This window comes from Podarcis filfolensis (assembly GCF_964270895.1).
Source record: "Podarcis filfolensis genome assembly, chromosome: 7".
NCBI lineage: Eukaryota > Metazoa > Chordata > Lepidosauria > Squamata > Lacertidae > Podarcis > Podarcis filfolensis.
This window is the reverse complement of record NC_139603.1, coordinates 34,836,168-34,861,524: the sequence shown is the minus strand read 5'-3', so window position 1 is coordinate 34,861,524 and position 25,357 is coordinate 34,836,168. Positions and strand designations below refer to the sequence as shown.

The 25,357-nt window shown below is 41.9% G+C and overlaps 3 protein-coding genes across 6 annotated transcripts; all 3 read left to right on the top strand.

The window, feature by feature from the left end:
• The first annotated feature begins 1,843 nt into the window (after positions 1-1,843).
• LOC310767130 (putative 2-ketogluconate reductase) lies at positions 1,844-9,890 on the top strand. Of its 2 annotated transcripts, none has more exons than XM_083624057.1 (6): positions 1,844-1,916; positions 2,838-3,222; positions 4,427-4,598; positions 6,482-6,660; positions 7,132-7,228; positions 9,257-9,890. In XM_083624057.1, exons 2-6 carry the CDS (start codon positions 2,841-2,843, stop codon positions 9,408-9,410), a joined length of 984 nt encoding a protein of 327 aa, XP_083480183.1. In that variant the 5' UTR covers positions 1,844-1,916; positions 2,838-2,840; the 3' UTR covers positions 9,411-9,890. The 2 variants fall into 2 exon arrangements, with proteins under 2 accessions (XP_083480183.1, XP_083480182.1); XM_083624056.1 differs by lacking the exon at positions 1,844-1,916 and adding an exon at positions 2,252-2,355.
• A 1,988-nt stretch (positions 9,891-11,878) lies between these two features.
• RBFA (ribosome binding factor A) lies at positions 11,879-17,644 on the top strand. The gene is made up of 7 exons (XM_083624198.1): positions 11,879-12,273; positions 13,615-13,657; positions 13,769-13,945; positions 14,365-14,477; positions 15,610-15,694; positions 16,642-16,718; positions 17,032-17,644. Exons 1-7 carry the CDS (start codon positions 11,894-11,896, stop codon positions 17,426-17,428), a joined length of 1,272 nt encoding a protein of 423 aa, XP_083480324.1. The 5' UTR covers positions 11,879-11,893; the 3' UTR covers positions 17,429-17,644.
• Positions 17,645-20,329: 2,685 nt separating this feature from the next.
• LOC310766993 (nuclear transport factor 2-like) lies at positions 20,330-24,390 on the top strand. Of its 3 annotated transcripts, XM_083623641.1 has the most exons (6): positions 20,367-20,479; positions 20,778-20,872; positions 22,178-22,285; positions 22,797-22,868; positions 23,128-23,226; positions 23,613-24,390. In XM_083623641.1, the coding sequence occupies exons 3-6, from the start codon at positions 22,187-22,189 to the stop codon at positions 23,724-23,726; spliced, it is 384 nt and encodes a 127-aa protein (XP_083479767.1). In that variant the 5' UTR covers positions 20,367-20,479; positions 20,778-20,872; positions 22,178-22,186; the 3' UTR covers positions 23,727-24,390. The 3 variants fall into 3 exon arrangements, with proteins under 3 accessions (XP_083479768.1, XP_083479767.1, XP_083479769.1); XM_083623642.1 differs by lacking the exon at positions 20,778-20,872 and having other exon boundaries at positions 20,330-20,479; XM_083623643.1 differs by lacking the exons at positions 20,367-20,479; positions 20,778-20,872 and adding an exon at positions 21,266-21,371.
• Positions 24,391-25,357: the final 967 nt, after the last annotated feature.

Sequence of the window (25,357 nt, the reverse complement as noted above, 5' to 3'; positions counted from 1 at the left end):
TATGAAAATTAAAAAATGGGTTTGTAGGTTGACATTTTCATGGAATTACGGTTGGGGTGCATCAACAGGAGAAGACCAACACATTCATGCTCTGCTGTTTGTTTCCCATAGGCATTGAGCAGGGTTCTGCTCATGTTATTCCGTAGTTTGTTACACTATGGTTAGTCCCATGTTCATTTTTTCAGTGGAGGACAAATGAGTAAGTCTTCAAATGACCCAGTTGTGGTTTCAGAACTGTAGGAAGAATTATTTGGTGTTGCTCTATGTTGCTCCTGAACCTTTTTCACATGCCCATCTTCAAACACACAATTTCAAAACTGGGAGGAGCAGTTTGATATTTGTACACCCCGTTTAGTCTTTGCACACCCTCACAGACAGGGCCGGATTTAGGTTTGATGAGGCCCTAAGCTACTGAAGGTAATGGGGCCCTTTGTATGTCCAGTTGTCCTTTGTCAACAACAAATTGTCGCTGTTTTTGTGTGTTGAATATATGCTATATGGTAATTTATGGACCTAATAGGCATCTAAAGCCATTTGCACATAACAAAATATGTATTTTATCAAAGTAATTGTTGAACCGAAAGACAACAAGAAGTATATTAACAGTGAAATACAATTAAAAAGAAATATATGGGGGGGGCAAGAGAGTGGGGCCCTAAGCTATAGCTTGTTTAGCTAAATCCAGCACTGCTCACAGATACTATTCATTAAGGCCTGGGCTCCCAAAATACAAACAATTCATTCAAAGTGAACAGGTGGCAAGTTCTGTTTATGTGTAGAGGCAGGTACTGAACTTGGGAGAGCTGGCACATGCTAGTAGCAGGACTAGGAGTGGAGAAGCCTGTATTTAATATTTCCAATACCTATCAAGCTCATTGGGTAGCCTCAGCCCAACCTACATCAAAGGGTTGACGTGAGGATAAAATGGATGGGGAGAACTGCCGTTTACCATCCTGAGCATCTTGAGAAGTAAACGTAAATAAATGACAGCGTATCCAGATAATGCCAAATTGCAAAATACTTGTTATTCTGATCTCTTTTTCTTCAACTGATAAACTTATTTCCCTTCCTTTGCTGCTGGCTGCCAATATTTCCCCCTTTGGGTGAAATAACCGACAGCAAGAGGGCTGTGATTACCTCTAGTTACTCTTTTATCTGTACAGCAGATTTCCTCCTGCAGGTCCTCCTAGCTGAAAGAGGCTCCACTGCAGCTTCGCGGTTTCCCAACCCAGGGAACAAAGTCCTCCCTGCAGACTCCTTAGCTGGGGACTCACAACACTCCGGGGTTTATTCCCGGCCGGTGATTTCCACGTCCCTCAGCTCTGCTCCGAATCAGCAGGTACCAATTCAAGAGCAACTTTTCTGAAGGAGCTGAAAGACGTTTCTTTCCACAAGATAATTTGTATTTCTTTTGGGGGCAAGCGAAGGCGCCATAGTACTTGATAGCATCTCTCTCTCTCTCTCTCTCTCTCTCTCTCTCTCTCTCTCTCTCTCTCTCTTCTTAAGGTTGCTAATCTTTATTGAAGACAGAAGTGCCTGGCGTGCTCTGGCCCATGGGGTCACGAAGAGTCGGAAACGACAACAAATCTTTATTATCCTTTTACTTGACGCCTTTGCCCCCTTTTGCATCTTCTAAGGGGCTGCTTGTCTGTGTAGGAATTTCCTAAATGCAAACATTCTCACAAAACCAGCAAGCAAACCAGCCCCTGCCCTAAGCGGAAGTTCCTAAATTCCACGGGGCTTATGGCTCTCCAGAAATGTCCCATCCCTAATTGTCATTTGCTTGGGTGGGTGTTTAATTCCAGCCAATAAGAGGGGTTTATGCAAATTAATAGAGAGGGGCGGGGTCATTATCTGAGCTTTATTCGGGAAGTGGGCACGGATCACATTGTCTCTGCAGCTCAAGCTTTGTGACAGTAGGCAATTCCATTCTCACCGGGGGAGGGAAGGAGTTGTAATAGTCAGATTTTGTTTTAAATTGGGGGGCACTTTTTCGGAGAAATACACTTGGGGGAAGTGAATCCTTTTGTTCCTTCGTTTGCATTTGTTATCGCTGAATAGCAACTGGAGGCGTCATTTCACGAGATGATAGTGACTCACGTCTTGTAACACTTCTTTATGAAGTTGGTTTTGTATTTAGTTCGTTGAATTTCTTCTTAAAATCCAGATATGTATTAAATTAGGGGAAAGAGTTGTGTGAACTGTAGTGCCGGAAAAGGAGAAATACAGCATTCAGAAGCATTGTGTGCAATAATATTTACAGCAGGGTCCAAATGTTCAACTTTTGATATGGTCAGGATTAGATTACAAAACGTCTAGTATGTTTCATGATGATGTTTAGTTTTTCTCCTTTATGTAAGTCACTAATCTGTTTCTCAACAGAATTTATACTAAGAACACTCCATTCTTGCTAATGCATCAGTAGTGGTATAGATTACCTGGACTCCCTTGGGAGAAAGGGAATAATAATAATAATAATAATGATGATGATGATGATGATGATGATGATGATGGTGATGATAATAGTGAAAGCCTTGAACCTTGATGGGCACTTCCACCTTGATCTTATTCATGTTTACTCAGAATTAAGTCCTGCTAAATTCAGTTGGGTTTACTCCCAAATTAAATCTGCATAGATTACACAATTTTGGACTGAACACTTCGGAATGCTAATTAGCAGTCTTGGATATCCCCGCCCTTATTGTATAAAGGAACTACCCTGTAAATCACAATGAACTAGATAAAAACAATAATCTGAAGAGAAACACTGCTGTCTTCACATTAGTTTTAGAAAATAAGTTTTGATATATAAATTCTTTTTTCTATACTGTATACAGACCATGGAAGAGAACGAGCATCCATATACACTGATAAATGTTATAGGAGGCACAAATGGAGTATATGAAGACCATGTGGAGTTTCTGGAGAAACATTTTAAGCTCATTACCATGAAGGAATTTACTGAAAACAAGCAAGATCTTAGTCATAAAATCAAAGCAATTTTTATGTGGTTTCACAAACCAGTGGTTGACAGGGATCTCCTGCAAAGCTTGCCTAATTTAAAGGTGATTGCAAACTGTGGCGTAGGCGTGGATCACTTGGACCTAAAACTGATCTCCAGCTTTGGCGTGAAAGTAGCAAACACCCCATTCGCAGTTTCCAATCCTACAGCAGACTTGGGGATGGCTTTGATGCTGGCTTCTGCCAGGAGGATTGTGGAAGGTACATTTTAGCTTTCCAATTAACTTGCTTTAAAACATGGTGTGAATGCAGCTGATTATGTACGGGTTTCTGTGCCTAAAAGTCATAGAGTGATCAGATAAAGGAAATTATTAAATGTTGTTTGTTGATAAAAAACAGTTCCAAACAAATCCACCCTAGAAAACATATTCGGTCTTACAAAACACCTGCCCTGTAATTACAGGCCATTGGATTTTGCAAACAGTTTCTTGGACGAGGAAGTTTTTTTCTCATGGTCTACAAGCGCTTGACTATATAGGCCTATAAACAGAATTAGGCATGCGCAGAGAGGTCTATCTGTAAAATGTCTATATAGTCAGCAGAATGTCTGTATAGGTTGGAGAATGCCTTGTTGAACTAGCAAACACATGGATAAACCTGTTCTACATCATTTCCAATATACATAAAATATACAGCCTAGCTGCTGAATACTGAAAGTGGGTCACAGATAATTGCACTCCCACAGATGTTTGATTTAGATCCACTAGCACAGGTATCCTTTGAAGGATGTGATGACATCCTGCTGTTGGTAGAACTATATCTTCAATCAGTTAATTTTATATATTTATACTATGTTCCAGCTCAGATTAAGAACTCCCACAGGCAAGTTCACAACAGTCAATGTCTTAGTTCGCAAAATCAGAGAGCAGTGAAAGACAAAGTAAAATGTTTAGAACAAAAATAATAGCTGGCAAGATTAAAACACACTGGTATCATGACATAATAAAAATGTCTTAATTGTCAAAAAGAGAGGGGGACAGATAAACAGCCCTAGGGAGAGATTTCCATAATTGGGGTTCTGTCAAGGAAAAGGCCCTACCCCAAACATCCCCACCAATCACTCCTCGGATGAGTATAACTGTATACTCGGGCTAAAAAGGTGCATAGCTGTCAACTTTTCCCTTTTCTTGTGAGGAATCCTATTCGGAATAAGGGAATTTCCCTTAAAAAAGGGAAAAGTTGACAGCTATGAAAAGGTGTGTGCCTTCAAGGAAGATTTGGGACCTGGTATGTAATATTTTAGAAATCAAAGCTGTAGGTGGGTTGTTGTTGTTCAAATACAGCTCAGAGCTGTTAAAACCAGAGCAATTTGCCACACTGGGATGCGCATCACACCGTATGTTTGTTGACTGATTTCCTAAAATGCTGCAAACCCTCATTTTCTTTTGTCCGTCTCAATTTCTAGGTCATCAGATTGCAGTTTCTCCTAACACTAAATGTTTTATGGCTGACTGGTTAGGAGAAGAAATTAACGGTGCAACGCTGGGGATCATTGGAATGGGCGCTATTGGGTATAAAGTGGCCCAGAGAGCCAGAGCTTTTGAAATGAACATTCTTTATCATAATAGGAACCGGAGGTAAGCCTCTGCCTGATCTCGGTGTTTTAATCTGATTTTACCCACCTGTGAACTTCAGCATTTATTTTGTCACTGTCTGCATAAATCCATTGTGCTTTAACTGATTTTCCCTGGACTGCCTAAACATTTACTGTGAATGTTAATAGAGTACCTATTAAACAAGGCCTACTTTTCTGAGAAGTGACAAGGTCATGAGTAGGAATAGAAAGATCTGTCACTTTCTGTTCTTTCAGTTTTTCAATCTTACATTTGGTTCCCCATATCTCTGCAACAATTGGGGAATTATTATTTTTTAATCCTCATGAGAATTCATCAGTATTATAATGCAAATTTTCCCGGGTGAAGACATTTTGGATTAAAGTACACATTTTTGCAAGCAATTTTTCCTAACACAATGCATTTTTAATGTTAGTTTAACTAATATACAGTGGTACCTCGGGTTAAGTACTTAATTTGTTCCGGAGGTCCGTTCTTAACCTGAAACTGTTCTTAACCTGAAGCACCACTTTAGCTAATGAGGCCTCCTGCTGCCACCGGAGCACAATTTCTGTTCTCATTCTGAAGCAAAGTTCTTAACCCGAGGTAATATTTCTGGGTTAGCGGAGTCTGTAACCTGAAGCGTCTGTAACCTGAAGCGTCTGTAACCCGAGGTACCACTGTATTCAGTTTTATGCACACTTTCTCCTAATATACGGTATTCATTTTTGCTAACATTGTTTGTGCATTGCACAATTCAGACAAGTACAAATTCCCAAGGATAGCTGTATTTTCATTTCACCAATCCTTTCTAATATCTCCATGTCTAGTCACTGGGCTGGTCTTACTTACGTTTGATTTCTTTTGGAAGGAGAGGTCACTTGGGGACTTAAGGTGTTTTGGTAATATCTGGGTTTGTTTACAAATATAAAATGTGATCGTAGGTGGAAGCAGATAGTACAGGACTCCTACAAGCAGAAAATCCACTGCTGCCCCATCCAACCTCCATAGGGAAGAAGTATTCCCAAATGCTTTTTTTACTTACAGCTTGGCTGTTTTACTGTCCCCCCACCGCCGCCTCCAAAATCCTGCCTTTTACACACACCTTAGCTGGGAGGAGGAAGAAATAGCACTTATCTGATGGATTTCACATTCCTCATAAATTTCTGTTTTGTAGCTAGTTGTGAATGCTAGTTGTGACTCGGAGACAGTCTTGCAACCTTCTCCAAAAAAGGATGTATATAGCTGGTACACTAGCTTTAATTTGGCAAAAGCACTTCTAGGTAGGGTTGCCATATTTCAAAAAGTGAAAATCTGGACAGCTTTTTTTTTTTTTTCAAACTTGTTGAGATGGTTTTGGGATTTTTTTGGGCGAGCTTCCCCCCCCCCCAAGTCTCAAAAAAAGAAGATGTTTTGAGCTATTATAAAGGAAATTAACCAAACTTTACACTTCTGACGTGGGTTGCCATATGTCCGGATGTTCCTGGACCTGTTTCCTATAGCTGAATCCCAGCTATGTCCGGGAAATTCTGGACGTATGGCAACTCTTGTCACCTGTATATCCAGAGGTAATGCTGGTTCCAGGAGAATGCCCAAACAATGTACAGTTTCATCCAGAAGAGCCTGAAAGTTTGTTCCTGGATTAGTAGTTCCACTCCTAGTTTGTATCTTCATTTAAAAAAAAAAAGTTTCAGTTTATTATTAGTCCTTCACTGATCCTTGACAAAAGGTCCAGGATTTTGTTGGGAAAGGAAAGAAAGAAGTAGGTATCAACTGTAAATTGCTGACACTAAAACTCACATCCCCAGATGACATCTGGTGGTTTCATGAAAATGTTTAACGACAATCTACCGTATATGCTATTTTTGTTAAATGCTTAACTAGAGCTAAATGTTTGTTTCCTGCAGGAATGAGGTTGATGAACAGGCTGTTGGTGCTGTTTATTGCCCAAAGTTGGAAGACTTACTCCAGCGTTCTGACTTTGTCATACTGTCTGTGAACCTGTCACCTCAAACACAAAAACTGATTGGAAGAAAGGAGTTGGAACTCATGAAACCCACTGCTACTCTTATCAACATCTCTAGAGGTAGGATACTGAATCATGTTTGGGCAGTAAACCACATTTTCCTGGAAAGAGGCTCTAGACTGACGACGCTCCATTACTTTGTGGAGTCAACACACAAGAATGAGAGATGTTGGGGGAAATCATGACATCTCCAGCAACTGTCCACTGCACTTGTTTCAGGAGATTAGTCTCCTCCTTTTTAGGCACTGTAGAGCTAGATAAGCCTCTCCCAACCTGGTGTCCTTAAAATGTTTTGGAGCACAAATCCCATCCATTCCAGCAGGCAATATAGAATGGTCCATGGTAGGGGATTATGGGAGTTCTAGCCCAAACCTGGAGGGCACCAGATTGGGAAATGCTGAGCTAGATTGGAACAGATATTGGACACACACTATCGTTCTGCAGAAATCTCGGCTGATGGCATTTCTATATTGCTGTCTATATTACAGTCTATGTTTTGGTTCAAATAAAACAGTACGATTTTTCATTTAGGTCAAGTGGTTGATCAAGATGCATTGGTGAACGCACTGAAAAATGGAGTTATTAAGGCCGCAGCTTTGGATGTGACATATCCTGAGCCATTGCCAAGGTAAGAATGGTTCCGCATGAAAATGCTTAAGCAGAAATCAGAACCAATGTTTGTCCATTAACTATTTGGTTTGCCATCGATTGCCCCATCTTTGGCATAATCTATGTCCCAAAATGTATTCTGACTCATTTCTGATTTGTCTAAGGATGGATGAATCAGTTTTGGTCTTCTAAGTTTCTTACTTTTCTAATCTTAAATTCATTTCTCCACATTTCCACAGCAAATGTGCTGATTTAAAGAAAAAAATCTTCATGGAAATTCACCAGCATTTTTGTACAAATTTCTCCTTAAAACCACATTTTTATATTTATAAATGTTTGTAATTGTTTTTTACATTTTCCCCCTTTTATGGCTGCAACTCTTCTGTTTGTTTTTATGTGTATTTTGTAATTGTATATTTCATTGTTGTAGCGCACCCTGGCACTTCACATTAAAGGGCCAGTTAGAAATCTAATACATTAAAAAAAAACAAAACATCTGGAGGGCAATTTAAGATGAAGCAGCTAGACGTTTACTCCAAACCATGGCAATTGTTAATTCTTCAGGTTACTGCAGATGTGATATAGGGTTGTTATCTAGTATTAATCAGGGTGGATCCATTAAATTCAATGAATTTAAGTTGGAATATGACTTAGTTGGGTATCACTCATGGTGTGTTAATGCAAACTTTACATTGTAATGGCTCTGAAATGTTAACTGGTTTGCATAGGCAAGGTGGTATAATTTTAAACTCCATGACAATACTTATGCAATCAGTTTAATAACAGTTGCTCATGGACCTTGGAATTCAGATTCCAAGGCCTCCTTTGACCTCATATGTGCAAATCTCCTTAAGTCATGGGTAGGCAAACTAAGGCCCAGGGGCCGGATCTGGCCCAATCACCTTCTAAATCCGGCCCAGGAATCAGCGGTTTTTTTACATGAATAGAATGTGTCCTTTTATTTAAAAAGCATCTCTGGGTTATTTGTGGGGCATAGGAATTCGTTCATCTTTTTTTTCCCCAAAATATAGTCTGGTCCCCCACAAGGTCTGAGGGACAGTGGACTGGTCCCCTGCTGAAAAAGTTTGCTGACCCCTGAATTAAGTGAACTGTGAAATTGCAGCACCTATGCAAATGGCTGCCATGGCAGCATAAGAGTAGATCAGTCATTCAGACCCCTTAAGCCTTGAACCTGTTATCAGGCAAATTAATGGACGCAGGCAACCTTTTTTTACTATTTCATTGTATAATGCAGATGTGAATCTTACTTGTATTTTGTGTATGCAGAAAACAATCTGAAGGTTCCTTATTCAGTTCCATCTCTATGTACACTATCTGGAACGCCTCAAATGAAGGAGAGGATACAAATGTTTACAAATAGATTAAAATGTGATGTGTGACTAGCGGACACACAGAACATACCTGTCATTTAGATACCTTTTTGCAGTGCTTTTTTCTGGGGGGACACATACCCCTAAACATTTTGTGAATCTTTGTACTTTTGTCCATTTACTGTATTTATTTTCCCCAATTTGAACTATAAAATGGTGATTTTCTTGAGTCAAAATGACAGTAGCCCTAAACATTTTTTTAAAGAAAAAAAGCACTGCCTTTGTGACCCTGAACTGATTTTAAGACTGGGATTTGATTGTGCCTGTGATGGCATGTTTTAGTTAGTTTCCTTCCAATTATAGAAAGGACTGAGAGCAGTGGAGGGTTCTGTCAGCAGATGAAGGGAGGTACCGTAATTTTCACTGATTTCCCTTGAAGTCACCCTCTCTATCCCTCATGCTGTACAGAGCAGATTTTCATGGTCATGAGACATTTCAGGGAGAACAAGGAATCGGTCACGTCTTCCCCTTCTCCTGGCAGAAGCATCCTGTGAACAGAGCTCTGTGTAGGAATGTTTCTGCCAGCAACTGCCTTGTTAGGAACCAAGCCTAAATTAATAATCTGTTCATTTTCACAGACTTTTTGTGGTAAAAATAGTGGCATAGTTTACTAAGATTTTAATTAAATTTCTGATTTATTTTCTTTCTTCCTTCAGAGATCATGCTTTATTACATTTAAAGAATGTCATTATAACTCCTCACCTTGGAAGTGCAACTTCAAAAGCTCGCCATCTGATGATGGAAAACATGGTTGAAAGTATCTTGGCTGGTGTCAGTGGTCTCCCAGTCCCTAACGAAGTGCATGTATAACATTCTCCATATGATACAGATGAAATGTTAATTCTGTGTACATTTTGCTGTATCTGTCTCAATGTTTTCGTATGAAAATTAGGTATTCAATTTTTATTTTCAGTACGAAACAAAATTTGTAGTTATATTCAGATATGAAAAAGAAAAATGAATGAATATGCTATTTGATGTGTTTCCTTTATTGTTCAAATTGTTTTACAGGGCTTTGCTAAATGGAATAGAAACACAAATTAAAAAAATAAAAAGTTGTAATATGTGCTTTTTTCTGTTTTTTAAAAAATATTGCTGGATGAGATCTTTAGCGCTGGGATATTAAATGAGTGTGCTGTAAAACATCACAAGAATTATTCTGAAAATGTCCATGACATTTGTATAGCTACAATCAATCCAATCCAAATAACTTTATTGTACTAGCCATTGGCCATGACAAATCTGAATAAAAAATAAATACAAGTGAGAGGGGTGTTGCACCACAAATAATGGTCTCTGTTTAGATCTCTCTGTTTCCCTTACAGTTCACTGCTATATTGTCCAGGGTACAATCGGTGTGACATGCTGTGGTTTCTCATATATTAAAGTTTCTGTTTTGAGAATTATGAAATGGGATACACTCATAAGAGAAACAATTGATGGTGATTTATTTTACTGGATTACATTTTGGTGCCTATATTTTCTTTGTAAATATGATAGCCATAGTTGTACGTCCCTAAAACAAGAGTTGACATCTCCATCTCATCAAGGGTTTGGAAGCAGGAAAGGTTATAATAACGGTGTTTAGGTTTAAGAAAGAGAATCACAAGAGCACAGTAAACAAAAGTTCAGAAGAAAAAATGTTATGTTGCCTGATGATCCTACATGAATTCAGCGGTAAGTACCACCAAATTTAATGGGATTTAATCCTACTTGCCTGGGAATAAATTCAACAGGATTTTCTTCCGCGTAGATATGCATTGTTATTCCCTAGCAAAGGAGCACAGGATTCAGCCTCAGTAAATACTCAACCATTAAAAGCCAAATAAAAATAGTCAGTAGAGGTCACATACATCTTCAAAGCACAAAACATACAGCCACATATGTACAGCATTTTCCCACAATGGTTATCTGTCTCCGCACACCAAACATGTCAGCACTGAACAGCATACTCCAGCATTAAAATGAGATTGATACAGAGGACACTGATCGCCAGCTCATCTCTTCCTCAAAAATACATATTCTGGAGCGGCTGTAAACAGTCCCACACTTGCAGTATTTGGGGTTTGAAATATGTAGCCTTACTGAGAAAAAAAAGAAAGCACTCAAATGTATAATGAATGGGTACACATTTCAACCTTAGTTGGCAATGAATTGCATGGAATTTGGTGGAACGCACATTATTATTATTATTATTATTATTATTATTATTATTACGGTAATAATTTGTATTGTCACCCAAAATATCGGACATACCATCCAGATGGAGCAATGGAGAAAATTGTGGAAGATTTATTGCTTGTTACACAATAAGAGAAAATCTTATGAAGATGATGTACAGGTGGTATATGACTCCCTCTAAACTGGCTACATCTACAAATTAAAAACTAACACTTGTTGGAGATGCAATATGGTAGAAGGAACGATGTACCACATATGGTGAGAATGTGGGAAAATAAAAAAATTCTGGAGTAGTATTCACGAGGAACTGAAAAAGATGTTTAAAACATCATTTGAGGAAAAACCGGAAGTGTTCCTGTTAGGCATTGTATCAAGAGACATCCCCAACAACAAGAAAAACGTGTTTTTATATGCTACAGCTGCTGCCAGAAAACTAACAGCCAAAAATTGGAAAGGGGACATTATCCCATCAATAATGGGTTGGCAAAATAAACTGTGAATTTATAGAATGACAGCAGCTATCAGATATCAATCAAATCAGAAACTAAGGAAAGAATGGGAATGCGTGGAAGAATATATGACAAAACATAGTTCTAAAACAAATTTATTGATATGCATTGACTAAATTTTGTAAAGCTAAGATATTGACAGACTTTTATGGGGAAAATTCAAATAAAATACACAACAGAATAGAATAAGGAACAAAAACAAAAGAAGCTGTAAAGTGATGGAGGGAAGTCACAGGGGTAGGAATAAGGAAAATATATATACATATAGATTTACATATGTTAAAATGTGTAATTGAATGTAATAATGTAAATAAAATTAAAAATATCACCAAACAAGAGAGATCAGTCATAAGGTCAAGCCTACACCATACATGGTTTTCATCCAAAAAAATAATTTGTATTGTCACCATCAGCATATAATTTATTGTAGTAATAACAAAGCAGCAATATTCACTGCATGTGCACGGCCACCTCGCAACAGAAGCGATCGCAAAGCAAACCCGCGTGCGCATTAATGAGAAAGCGAAGCATGACTGCCGAAGGGCTGCGCTTACCGACTCAGAGGCGCCGGGCGCCGCCAGGTGTTCAGGGCTGCGAGTGCGGATGCTTTGCAGCGAGAAGAGCGCTTCATGGCCGCTGGGGGCGCTGCGGCAGCTTCCCGCGGTAGACCTTGCCGGGGCCTTGCGGCGCGACGAGGAGCAGCCGCGGCCGCGGAGCTGCTTCCAGCCGACGGGGAGGTCTTGGAACTCCTGCGCGGCGAAGGGTCCCGGGCTCGCCATGTGGGGCGTTCGAAGCGCGGCCGCTGCAGCCTTTGCCAGCAGCCGAGCGACTCCGCCTCCCGGGGCGGCAGCCTGGTGGCGGCGGCCTCGGGACGGCGGCCTCGGCCTGTCTCCGCTGGGCTGCCCCGGCTGCCGGGCTCTGCGCTGCTCCGCCGCCCTCTGCGGCTCCAGGAACCAGCTCAAGAAGTTCCTCTCTAAAAAGAAGTGAGTAATGCACCCCCCACCCCGAATATTATTATTAATAATAATAATGACAGCCATAGATTTGCAATACTTTCCTTGCCTCTCTGAGTAAGGCAGACTTCTTTTGGGAAAGGATAAAGTCATAGAATTGTAGAGTCAGAAGGGACCGCGAGGGTGCAACCCCCCCCTGCAATGGAGGAATACTTTTGCTCAATAGGGGCTCGAACCCACAAGCCTTAGATTAAGAGCCTGGTGCTGAACCAGCTGAGCTCTCACTGCTGTTCACTAGGCCCTGTGCAGAGTACCAGTGACACTTGCTGCCCAGGAAGCTCATAAACGGCAATGAATTGTTTTTCTGATCCCACCCAGCCCCCTTAAGGAGGGGATTGGGCCCCTCCTTTAGCACTTTCTACTGATTATTATTGTTATGAGTTGGTGGGGGGCGGCAGGGAAGTAGAATGTATGGGAGATCCTTCTAACCCCGGATCCAGTAAGGATCCAGGCTATTGTTGTTATTGTTGTTCCTGTTTCAATTTATATAGTGCCCTTTATCAAAAGATCTCAGGGTGGTGTACAGCATTAGAAATACATTACAAAACATCAAAAACATAGTAAAAAGCATGCTGACAGACAGCCTGATAGTAAAATCATCATCATAATAACCGTCTTCTCCCCCACACTTTCGCAGGGCAGGCCATAGATTATTTAAAAGCCATAGGCTTGGGTAAAGAGGAATGTTTTTGCCTGGCGTCTAAAGACATGTAATGAGGTCGCCAATTGAACCTCTCTGGGGAGAGCATTTCACAAATGGGGAGCCACCACAGAAAAGGCCCTTTCTCTTATTGCCACTCTCTGAACCTGTCTGGAAGCAGGACATAGAGAAGGGCCTCAGATGACAAGTGCATCTGCCCAGGGCCGTCTTTAGCAGATGCAGCGCTGGGGTGCAAATATCCACTCACCGCCCCCAAATTACCACAGATGGGGGGGGGCGAAGCTACGCACTGCCAGCCATGGGGTGTGTGTGTGCGCAACTCTCCCCCATGCCGCTGTGGGAGAGCAATCCCCGCAGATGCTTGGGAGACAATCTGCGTGCTCACCAGCCATATGGTTGTCGAGGCGCAGCTGGCAGGTGTGCAGGGAAAGGGGAGGCCGCTGGCAAAGCCGCGCAGCTCTCCCACTCGCTGGGGCACCCCTGAGAGGCTGGTGCCCTGGCACAACGAACCACTAAGCCGTATGGGAAAGACAGCTCTTCATCTGCCTCTCCCTAGAATAGTGCTGCTGTATTTTGACATATGTTTGATACATTATTGCTCATGTTAAATCCATAAAACTCATATAATCTCTCTCTTTTTTTTCCAAAAGGAAGAAGTTTTGGTATGATAGTCCTGCACTGGGCTCTTCCCTGGTAAGCACAGACAGATTTTTAAATTGGAAAACAACTACAATGGAAAAGTAGGTCATGGTTGATGCACAAGATATTCCTCTCAGCAATCTTTTTTTTTTGTTTGTTTTAAAGGCACACAAGCCATCCAACTTGGCAAGTATTTTAAAGCTTCGTCCACCAAAAGTGAAGACAGAAGACAGCATACGTAAAAGAGCCCTAAATGTTCTGCTGTTCAAAGCTGTGAGAGATGTCCTCAGTACCTTTGAGGCTGGCCAAGAAGTTTATGACCTCAACGTGGAACTGTCTAAGGCAAGTACAAAAGGCGTCAATCCAGCAAAGTCCCTAATATAAAGTTGTGAGATCAGAAATGTAATAGGACCGTCAAAGCCCAGTCATGAAACCTGTTCTACAGACTTCATGATGGTTTGTTGCAGTCTGACCTCAAGAACTGTAACACAATTGGAAAACGGCCTGTAGTCCAACCCTTGGTTAATGCAGGATATTCATCACTCCCTGTCGAAAGTCGGGCATAAGTAGAAAAAGTTGGATATGAGAAGGGAACAGCTAGATACACATGTATTGTTGTCAGGAATTGCTTTGCTTAGGTAATACTAATCCTCTTCTTGAACCTCTTGAATGTAATGGGATTATTGTCACTGCCCTCTTCCAAGCTTAGAGTTCTTCACCATGTAAAATGTGCCCTTACAATTGGCATTTGAACTCCATAGGCGTCCCTCACATCAGATTTTTCAGTATGTCGTATCTACTGGAAGACTACTGGCAGTGTGGAACATGATGACTACATTGAGAAGGTTCTACAGAAGAGTGGTCCACGTATAAGGTACTACAGTGTTGTATCCAGAGGAGGGCGAATGTCCTTGTCTAGAGGCCATATTGGCAACTTTAAAAGGTTACGTTGAGTGTTGGACTTAAGAATATGTGGTCAGTTGACTGGTTTATTATTTGGCTGTGGTCAAATTTCCAAAGTCTAAAATGCCACTATGTAGGTGGTATAAAAACTTTGTATAACACTGTAAAGATGGTGATTCATCTTTAAAAAGTGCTTCTGTGATTAGCATAAATATTAAACCTGTTCACAATTCAAGCATCTCTTTAACTAACACGTTAAAAATAGTTTGCCAATATATGATTGTCTAACTCAGGCATGGCCAAACTTGGCCCTCCATCTGTTTTGGGACTACAATTCCACAATTCCCATCATCCCTGACCGCTGGTCCTGTTAGCTAGGGATGATGGGAGTTGGTAGTCCCAAAACAGCTGGAGAGCCAAGTTTGGCCATTCCTGGTCTAACTGGTCAAATGGTGTTTTTGTTACTCAAATGCCCAACTTTAGCTTGCTTATGTTACACCGTTAGGCTCACAAGCACCTTCAGCACACGTGGAAACATGTATGTACTGTTTTCCTTCAGTTACATTCTTATGCAACATGCACAGACAGATATGCATGCTTGCTCATGTGCACACAAACAAATACACTTCTATGTAAGTGTTCAAAATAACATTTTTGTGTATACACAGAGCAGTCCATGTTACTTTTCAAATACACACATACAAAATACGTTTCTGCTTCCCTTCATTGGTACCTACTTGACTGGGATCTGCAAGAATCTGCACTAGAAGAGGAAGCTGTACTGCTGAATAAACAGGAAAGAGTGGCTTGTTTCCTTTGCATCACTCTCACTTTGCAGGAAATCCCCACAAGGGTACAGCTAGCTGACGTGGCCCTGTGCAATGGGGTTTGCCACAAAAGTTGGGTGGGCCTACTTTACACTTCGAAAACTGGATAATTTTCCAATAGAGTAATTAGAAGATGTTACAATGCTTCATTTTTTTCATTCTATCTTTGTTTTTTGATTCTGATTTTCTTCAAACACTTAACAAATGTTGTAGCTGATTTTAATATTAGATGTTTCTCCTTCCTTCCTTCCTTCCTTTCTTTTTTTTTTTTTACAGACACCTTCTGATTTCACATCAGGTCCTAGGAACCATTCCTTCATTAGTGTTTCTCAGAGACAAAGAAGATGCTGCTATAAGAGAGGTAATGAAGAAATTGCATAACTGTATTGTTAATATGCATTGTCAGGGTAATTGCATCATGGAGATGGGATACTGCTCCAACCCCTCCCCCATCCCACTGCCAGAAAAACCAGGGAAAGCCATTTTGGGATGCATTCATAGCAACTTGTTAACAGAAATATACTATTGCACTAAGTTGATCCAGGGCGGGGTCCATTTTTCAGTCCAAAGGCCACATTCCCTCATCAGCAACTTGCTGGGTAGACAGGGGTCACATGCCAGGCAGGGCGAAGGGATGTGGCCAGTGGCAAAAATGGTAAAATCAATGGCTACGACACTTACCTGTGTACAATATGCTACATTCCAATTGTGAATGTCAGAATTTTCTACACATGCATCCATCCAAGCAATTGAAAGGTGTTATCACATTTCAGGGGCATATTGTTTGCACAACACATTAAGCCAAGCTATGGCTTACTGGAAGTGCACAAACATGCAAGCTCCTGGAGATGAGCTTGCAGCCATTTTGCTCCTCGGTCTTTTTTTGCTCCCAAACCGCACCAAGCTAAGTCAAGGATTTGACTTAGTTTGTCATTCAGACCCAGGCTTGTGATTAAACTGTCTCACTAACCACTAGCTGTAGGCAAGGTTTGTTCCTTTTTCAGAATCCACACCAGGCTTCCTCAGCCTCGACCCTCCAGATGTTTTCGGCCTACAACTCTCATGATCCCTAGTTAGCAGAACCAGGGGTCAGGGATGATGGGAATTGTAGTCTCAAAACATCTGGAGGGCCAAGGTTGAGGAAGCCTGATCCACACAGTAAACCCTAGATTGACTTACCATGATGTCATGTGTACCAGACCACTTGCACGGTAACAAGGGCTTACAACTTATTTAACTTCTTGACTGTGCAAAGAAACGGCCCTATTTCTGGATATCTTAAATGCGTGTGAATTTATTTTCTTGCAGATTGAGAAGTTATTGGCAACTGCTGATTTTGGGCCTGAAGAAGAAGGAGGAAAGGAATCAGTTCAAAATGATTTCAGGTATAAAATCATAAACACAAATGTAACGCTTTGGAAAAACTAGTTAAAATACTTTAAGATGCGTTTTCAAGCTACTGTTGGTTTGGTTAAGAGTTGTGTGCCTGTGGTGGGTGAAAGACTTTTCCACTCCTCCTCCCTACTGTAGTCTCAGTGTTCCCTTCCTACAGTGCAGTATCTGTCTCTCTAATCGAGGGACCCTCCAGAACATTGTGGGCTGCAGTGGGAGGGGGGAAATCGGCAAAAATTCGGCAAAGGGATAAGTATCACATACAGTTAGGGCTACAGTTCTTACTTTTTTATCCCTTTCTTGCAGTGAACAACGATACACCAAAGCCACCACATACCTGGACTCGTCCCTTTCCTGCATGCGTGATAATCTGTTTGGAATTGATCATGATGCATTAAATAAGCAAATAATTGAATACAAAAAAATGACTAAGGACAAGGAAATAGAAGGAGTTGGATTGTCAGAGCAGCAGAAGCAACAGCTGGCTGAGATACAAAAGCGCAAGAAAGTGAGATGGAAGAAAGCCAAGAAACCTTTTGATGATGGAATTACACCTCAGAAATACCTAATGGACAAATACAGTGAAGATGATTGGGACAATGACACTGTGTCCTCACATGAACTGGAAAATGAACTGGAGGATGAATTGCAGGAAATGGAAGATAGACTGGAAGTAGATAACAGTACCACCGAGCACAAGTAAACTTGTAAAACAAAACTATGGCTTACCTGAGAGCAAACCCCATTAACCTCAGTCAAATTTATTTCTAAGTAGGTATATACACAAGGAGTTTAAAATAAGGATTTTGCTTTCACCATTAAAACAGCATATAGAGGAGGAAAACCATAAGTTTTTATAGAATAGTTTATTTTAAAAAAACCTTGTTTCAAACTGTTTTTATTAAACAATTGGACAATTCTTCTCAGCTGTTCAATTTAATTTGCACAATAACTTACATTTGAACAACAGTGACAGTACCAAACTATCTTCATTATAACTTGTATCACTGGAACTTAATTGGTATCCCAGTAATAACCATGTTTACCATTGACAGGGTCAGTCTTCTATCACATTTTTTCCAGCAATCTTTACAACAGCACTATGAAGTCAACTAGTAAGAGTACCCCCCCCCCATTATAAGACAAGATGACACTTAATGTTAGTAGTTTTTTTACAGCCACCCACTGAGATGTGTTGAGATTGGAAATAAATACCTGGCTAATGCTCTTAACTGTTTTACTATACTAAGTCCTAATACTACGACCGGTAGACATGAGACATGAGATTCTGCAATGCTGGCAGTATCTCCAGTGAGAGACAGAACAGTGCCTCTAATAATTTTACTAAGAAAGTGGTCTGTGGGTGATAACTGTGACAATGGATTGATGGATTAAATAACTGTGGCTCCTTCCATAATTCTCTTCCCCAAAGCAGCCATATCAGAAGTGGTCCCAAGATAAAGACAGTAACCTTGTTATTCAGCATGTTGGCAGGTAAGCCATGCAGCTGTGTGTAGGCTGGAGGAGAAGGGATAGATCTGGCAAAGTTACTACTAGTAGTACTACTACTATTGCTTCTTTTCCAGCTTGCCATCAAGGACTTCAAGGTGGTATACTAGCTTCTTTCTCTCCCCATTTTATCCTTCTAATGGCCTTGTGAGGCGAGGGAGAGAGATGGTGAATGGCCCATGGTCACCCACTGAGTTTCATGGCTTAAGTGAAGGTTTGAACACAGGTCTCCCAGACCCTAGTCTCAACAAAGATTGCCAGCCCCCTTGAGGTCCCAGGGCCCATTTGTAAACCAGAGAAACTCATGGGCACCACACACATCATAACATGTTGACTAAAGCAGAATGCATCTTCCAAGTCTAATTTTAGAAGGGGGAAGGGAACCTCGAACATCAGGTAAGGCCTCTGGGCACACCTGTGTCCATTGGCAACACCTGCTCTAATTGTCCCACACCGGCTCTAAATAATGGCCTGCTGTTTTCCCATAGTTAAAACTGGAATTTGTTACTGCAAGATGTGACGGCTGCCACCTTAAATGGCTTTAAAAGAGGACTAGAAAAAATCATGGATAATAAGGCTATCAATGACTGCTATTTGTAATTGCTGTGTAGCAACTTCAGAGGCTATAATGCCATTGAATGCCAGTTATTGGGTAAGGTAAAGGTAAAGGGACCCCTAACCATTAGGTCCAGTTGTGGCCGACTCTGGGGTTGCGGTACTCGTCTCACTTTATTGGCCGAGGGAGCTGGCGTACAGCTTCTGGGTCATGTGGCCAGCATGACTAAGCCGCTTCTGGCGAACCAGAGCAGCGCACGGAAACACCGTTTACCTTCCCGCTGGAGCGGTACCTATTTATCTACTTGCACTTTGACATGCTTTCCAACTGCTAGGTTGGCAGGAGCAGGGACTGAGTAACGGGAGCTCACCCCGTCGTGGGGATTCGAACCGCCAACCTTCTGATCAGCAAGTCCTAGGCTCTGTGGTTTAACCCACAGGGAGAGGATATTTATTTGGGCTCATGCCCTGCCTGCAAGTTTCCCATAGGCTTCTTGGTGGTTGACCACTAGGAAACTACAGTTAGAATGGGACTATGGTCTGATCTAGCTCGGCTTTTCTTATTTCATAGGAACTGCACACATCGTACATTTAAAGCACCGCCCCCAAGAATCCTTGGAAATGTAGCTTCCCCCATCAGAGCTACAATTCCCAGTTTTCTTGACAAACTATGCAGTTCCTAGGCTTCTTTTGAGGGGAATATGTGCTTCAAACCTATCGATTCTTAAGGAAATCAGCCCTGAGTGCTCACTGGAAGGACAGATCATGAAGCTGAGGCTCCAGTACTTTGGCCACCTCATGAGAAGAGAAGACTGGCTGGAAAAGACCCTGATGGTGGGAAAGATGGAGGGTACAAGGAGAAGGAGACGACAGAGTACAAGATGGTTGGAGAGTGTTCTTGAAGCTACAAACATGAGTTTGACCAAACTGCGGGAGGCAGTAGAAGACAGGAGGGCCTAGCGTGCTCTGGTCCATGGGATCACGAAGAGTCGGACACGACTAAACGACTAAACAACAATAACAATGTGCTTCAGATATATGGTTTTTAGGTTTTTTAAAAGCCCACTTAAGAACATTAGCATTAACATTGGTTGCCAGCAACCGTTTCCGGCACCCACTCGGGAGGAACAGCAGCGTTCTCTTACAACCACTTACTTGGGATTAAGCCTCAATGAACTAAATTGACTTATTTCTGAATAGGCACCCACAGGATTGTGCTTTAGCCCTGCTGACCTCTTGTCAGGAGTCCATGGCACCTTACAGGCAAATACTTTTCATTGTGCTGTGAATTGTTACCCAATAACCTTTCTCCCTCAAAAGCTTTGAAAGAGCGAACACGTATAAAGCAGAAGTTGAGCCAAAAATTCGTGTTTTCGCCTACGGATTTTAGTGCATGCTCTCCCAGTTTTATCTCATGCCAAAGATTCTGCATGGCTAATTTTGTATCCACTAACCGAGCAGCACTGCGACGAGTAGAACAAGGAAGTGACTCTAACATGCCGCTTTAGGAGCGAACATCAAAGCCAGCCCAGTATTCTAAATCCCTTTGAGGTGGCGGCGCTCAGGCTGCCATTGGCCGAAGAGGGTGTGACGTATTCTAAATCGCCGGGGTTGGCGCGCCATCTGATGGTTCTAACGAGTTTGCATCGGTGACCCACGTGCTTGTTGGACAGAAGCGGCTGCTAAGGAGGTGGGGATACGGGAAAGTTTCTTTATTTTGTGGGGGCGGAAAGACTTCTAATGGCGCCAAATTTCCAGAGAGTTACTGTGTGTGTGTGTTGTGATTCCCAAAATGCGGGTGGATTCCATATATTCATTCTCCCAACCGGGACGCGGTGGGGGAGCCATCCCCACGTGCGTTTCAAGCCCTAGGTGGTCGGACTCCAGAAGCCCCCCTCCAGGTTGCTCCCGGCTCCCGTGCATCCGGCGCGGTGGCTGAATCCTTGAGCTTAAAATCCGAATCGGTTTCCAACCGACTTCTTTTGTAGGCTGCCGGCGATAGGTTGGAGATAAGCAGAGGGTTGGAGTCGAGCTGGGAAGGAGGGAGCGCGCAGGCGACCACAACGGGCGGGCAAGCTGCCGGGTGAGTCGGCCGCTTGGGCGCCAAGATCCACGCCTGGGGAGCAAACGGCGGGCTTTGTTAGGCGTGCAACGCCCTGGGGATGGGGAGGGGGGTTTGGAATGGCTGGGCGCTGCATAGTTTGGAAGTGGGTGCAGCTTTTGAACGCATAACTGCTTTTAAAAGAGCGCGGTCTGATCTGGCACTGCACGTTAGGAGCTGCTCTCCTGCACCGATCCTTTCCCTAGATGTGCACGCGTTTCTCGCTTTTGCTCCCTTATCCTCGCTTTCCCCAGTGCTCTTCCAGCGTTTGCCGTAGCAGCTGACCCCCGCCCCGCCTACCCCCGGGCTCGAGCAGGACGCAGGGGCGGTAGTAACACGTGGCCTTTCCAAAACTTGCGGGGGGGGGCCTGGGTGTTCGTGAGTGAAGAAAAGCGACCTCGTTGCGTTTTCACAAGTTCGCGAGAGATCAAGAGCGTGGAGCCGACAGTCAGTTTTCCCGCTGACCTCCGGATGAAAATGGGTGCTGTGCTTCTTTACGCCTAAACGGAAGGAGCATCTATCTACCTACTCCAAGTCAGCACGTGAGGTGTCCAAGCTAAAGGAGCCCCATTAAAGGCGTTTGTGGATCGCGCAGCCTGATCTCACGAATGTTTAATGGGATCGGAGATCCGCCCTGCACCGTGGGGCTTACATGCCGGACTGGACCCGTTTCTGATGTCCCTATGCTTGTTTATGCAGAAGTCCCCTTCAGTTCAGTGAGATTCCCCAAGTAAGCCTGTGTAGGGCTGCAGCCTCAGAGTGCCGTTCTATGCATGCCTGTTCCCACTGCATCCCATGGGATTTACTTTTACCTGCGTAACACAATGGACTGCAGTTTTACTTCTTGATCCTAGGCATGTTTACGTGGGTGTCCCACTGAATTCAGCTAGGCTTACTCCAAGAAAAGTTTGATTGGATTATGTAGCCAAATCCTATACGTGTTTACTTCGAAGTAAGTTCAACCAGTTTCCAAGTAAATTCTGAGTTTGTCCAGAAGATCAAGGACAAGCCTAAACATGTTTATCAGCAGTAGGTCTCACTATCCTGTCTTACCCAAATGAGAAGCAAAAGGAAAACAATTAAAATGAAAATTTCATATCTGAGTTCTTGTGCAACTTTAATGTTCACTCTTTCACTCCTACTAAGTTTAATGTGACCATAACTTACGTTATACACTTATATCTCCAGACATAATTTCATTGTGGGCGGGCGTTCCATTGTGGGTGGGCTTGTGATTGTCTAGGTTTTGTTAATTAAACATGCCTAACGTTCATTTTCCCTTTGTAGGCGTGCAAAATGGCAGAAAGACCTATTTGGGAGCAAATTGGAACAAGTTTTATACAACTGTATTACCAGCAGTTTGATACCAACAGGGAACAACTAGCTTCACTTTATGTATGTGCCAACTTACCTTTGTTTAGACTGCTTTCTCATTGGTCCTGGGTTATTGACTTGGCATCTTTGCTAAAGCAGCAAAAGTTAAGATGTGGTTGAGGTGCCTAACCAAAACTTGGGTCTGTTAATGTTGTTGTTTGTGTCTGTTAAGAACAAAATACTGTAAATTTTAGATCCCAGGCAGCTTCCTTTTATTCCTATCAGTAGTTGAAGGTAGAGTCTTGTGATTGAAGTTTTCCAAATATTTTAGGCATAATAGTGTGTTTTCTTATCGGTCACAGTGTTGCCCCCTTCCAGTGTGAAGTGCTTGCAGTTTGAGCCAAGGACCCAGAAAATACTGCCATAGGATTTGCCAAACTTTGGGGGGCGGGGTGCAGACAATTGTGGGAAGCTGAGTAGGATGAGGAGTGGAGCTCCCTGAAGGCATCTTGCCCAGGGATTGAACCTGTGTACTTTGCTTTACTTTGGTCTTTTTAATGTATAGGTTTTAGTAACGTATACCTTTTTGCAGACAGATGCTTCTTGTTTATCATGGGAAGGGCAGCAATACCAAGGAAAAGCATCAATCATGGAAAAATTGCTGGTATGTTCCTACTTAAAATCAGTAGTTCATAGAATCGTAGAGTTGGGAGGGATCCAAGGGTCATCTAGTCCAACCCCCTGCAAGGCTAGCTTGCTGCCTGTTGTGTAAGTGTTTTAAAATAATTAAATCCAATAGTTTAACCAAGGAACTGAAAGGAGAGCACTGATTGACTTGCTCTGTTTCTCATGTGTTTGCATGTTGCTAGTATTCTATCTAGTAAGCTTGGCAGGTCTAACACTTGTTCTCTTTATGGTACTAGAGACTCCCTTTCCAAAAAATTCAGCACAACATAACATCCCAAGATCACCAGCCAGCTCCTGACAACTGTATCCTTAGTATGGTTGTTGGTCAGCTGAAGGTAAGTTTGAAAATTAATTGCATCTTTGGCATGTGCAAAGCGTTTAAATCTTTGGCTACCTCATTGTTAAAGCTGAAACATTAAAGCGTCCGAACAGAATTTTATTTATTTAAAATATCATAAACCGAGCAATAAAAATGGAAAGTGTGTGTGTTAGATGCTATACAATACATCTGCCACATAAAATGAAACAGAAGGTACAATGTAATCAAAGTGAGATACTGTAAGATTTCACAGATTTATCTTTTCTTTGAAATCAGCGAGGCATAAAAGGGCTTAAATCTGGTTGGATTTTGCTTTATTATGTTTAAGACTACTATGGGGCTTCTTTTTACATGATGGCCATATTTATACAGAATTTAAAATGTCATCTTCTCTTAATGTAGGTGGATGATGATCCAGTGATGGGATTTCACCAGTTGTTTGTTCTCAAGAACATTAACGACAAATGGATCTGTTCCAATGACATATTTAGGTTGGCTCTGTACAACTTTGCTTGAAATCTCTGTTCTCAAGCATGCCTTTAAGATCGTTCATCTCAAAAAAAATTGTAAACAAAACTTGGTTTTAAAATTGCTTGTATTCTTCTTCATTCTTTTGCTTGGTGATTGACAGAACATGTATATTCTGTTTTAAATGTTAAGCAAACTCATTAGGATGATCATTTCCTCAAATATACCTGTACTTCGCTCCTGCACATCTGTCACATAAAACCTTGTGTATATAAAGTACTGTAAGAATGCTCTGCTTGTCTATTTTAATTGCATTAAACATGTTGAAACTTGCATAAAGGATCGCTTTTAAAATTGCTCTGAAATTTAGCTCTGAAGGAGCCACAAGAAGTCCTGTTAGTGGACATGAGGGAATAACCATTTTTCTTAAATGCATTTCCTTAAATGACTACATATTTCATATCCTCATGTTATTTGTTGATATGATGGTATGAACTCTGGGTGAATTTGCAGTGCTAAGTTTGCATTTTGAATATATTGTTTGCATGAAGTCTGAGGTGGCTGGAGCCGTTCATTATCATGGCAAGACAAGCCCCATGTATGTACCATTGTGCTGCCCCGTGTTTATGGAATTTGTTACGGCTAAAGATTTATCAGATATGAGAATTTGCCCATTCATATGGACAATTAAAGCTTTTCTTTTCAAGCAGGATTTAACCTCTCAAGTAGAATTGAGCTGTATTGAATATTTGGTTTATGTTGACTATATTGAGCTCACCATGAACACTTCCCTTATTCTCTTATAATGGCAATGGCACCTACTTGAGAGGTGACGGAACTGAATTCTGGCTGGAAAAAAACCTCTGGACAGTCGTCTTCAGCAGAGGCATTCTGAATGGTCTGAATAGGGGAGCTGTGGGAGGAAGAGCTGAAAAAGAAGCTCCACCAGTTTAGGAGCTCTGCTGTCCTGACAACTTGCCCTGACTTGGTGTGAATAAAATAGAGCTCATCAAATGGATCATCCAGAGAACTTATTTTAACCAGAACCAGAGAACTGCCCTTATAGATATTCTCATTGCCACCTTTCTTTCCTTTGTAGGCCTGGCACAATTTGGAAACACCTGGCTGGAAAAAAAAAAGTCAGGCACCCAATCTTTAAGGCTGTCAGTGGCTACTAGCCAGCATGGCTATGATCCATCTCCCCATCACAGGGAGGTGGATCATACCAGTTGAATACCAGTTGCTTGGGAACACTGGCATGATTCTCAGCTTGGCAGACACATACCTGCACTAATTCTTCAGGCCAATCTAGATGTTCAGGACAACGCTTTGCTCTTATTTGCCGCAACTCCATAAACTTAAGCAATTGGTTCCCTGTCCAGTTTATTTGTGGCATTGGAACCAGCGTGTGCAGAAAGAGCTTAAAAGCAATAGAATACTGCAAAGTGTGCCGGGGGAAGAAACTAGGTTTTGCCACTTTTCATTTTGATTTTTGTATAACATTTATACCCCGCTTTTCGATCACATGATCAAGGCAGCTCACCATAGATTGTAATAGTAAACACACATATACACACGGTCCAATAGTTTGTGGTTAGGGAACCTCCAGTCTGCAGGCTAAATTTTACCTGGCATGGGTCCCAACTTCATTCGCAAAGCTGTTTTCCTCAAACCACACC

Excerpts from the sequence above, each read along its gene's own strand:
- LOC310766993 (XM_083623642.1), top strand. The coding sequence starts at position 22,187 with ATGGCAGAAAGACCTATTTGGGAGCAAATTGGAACAAGTTTTATACAA. Across the intron at positions 22,286-22,796 it reads AACAACTAGCTTCACTTTAT|ACAGATGCTTCTTGTTTATC; the intron begins GTATGTGCCAAC and ends ACCTTTTTGCAG. Across the intron at positions 22,869-23,127 it reads CAATCATGGAAAAATTGCTG|AGACTCCCTTTCCAAAAAAT; the intron begins GTATGTTCCTAC and ends TTATGGTACTAG.
- LOC310767130 (XM_083624057.1), top strand. The coding sequence starts at position 2,841 with ATGGAAGAGAACGAGCATCCATATACACTGATAAATGTTATAGGAGGC. Across the intron at positions 4,599-6,481 it reads TATCATAATAGGAACCGGAG|GAATGAGGTTGATGAACAGG; the intron begins GTAAGCCTCTGC and ends TGTTTCCTGCAG. Across the intron at positions 6,661-7,131 it reads TCTTATCAACATCTCTAGAG|GTCAAGTGGTTGATCAAGAT; the intron begins GTAGGATACTGA and ends TTTTTCATTTAG.
- RBFA (XM_083624198.1), top strand. The coding sequence starts at position 11,894 with ATGCTTTGCAGCGAGAAGAGCGCTTCATGGCCGCTGGGGGCGCTGCGG. Across the intron at positions 13,946-14,364 it reads TCAACGTGGAACTGTCTAAG|GCGTCCCTCACATCAGATTT; the intron begins GCAAGTACAAAA and ends TGAACTCCATAG. Across the intron at positions 14,478-15,609 it reads AAGAGTGGTCCACGTATAAG|ACACCTTCTGATTTCACATC; the intron begins GTACTACAGTGT and ends TTTTTTTTACAG.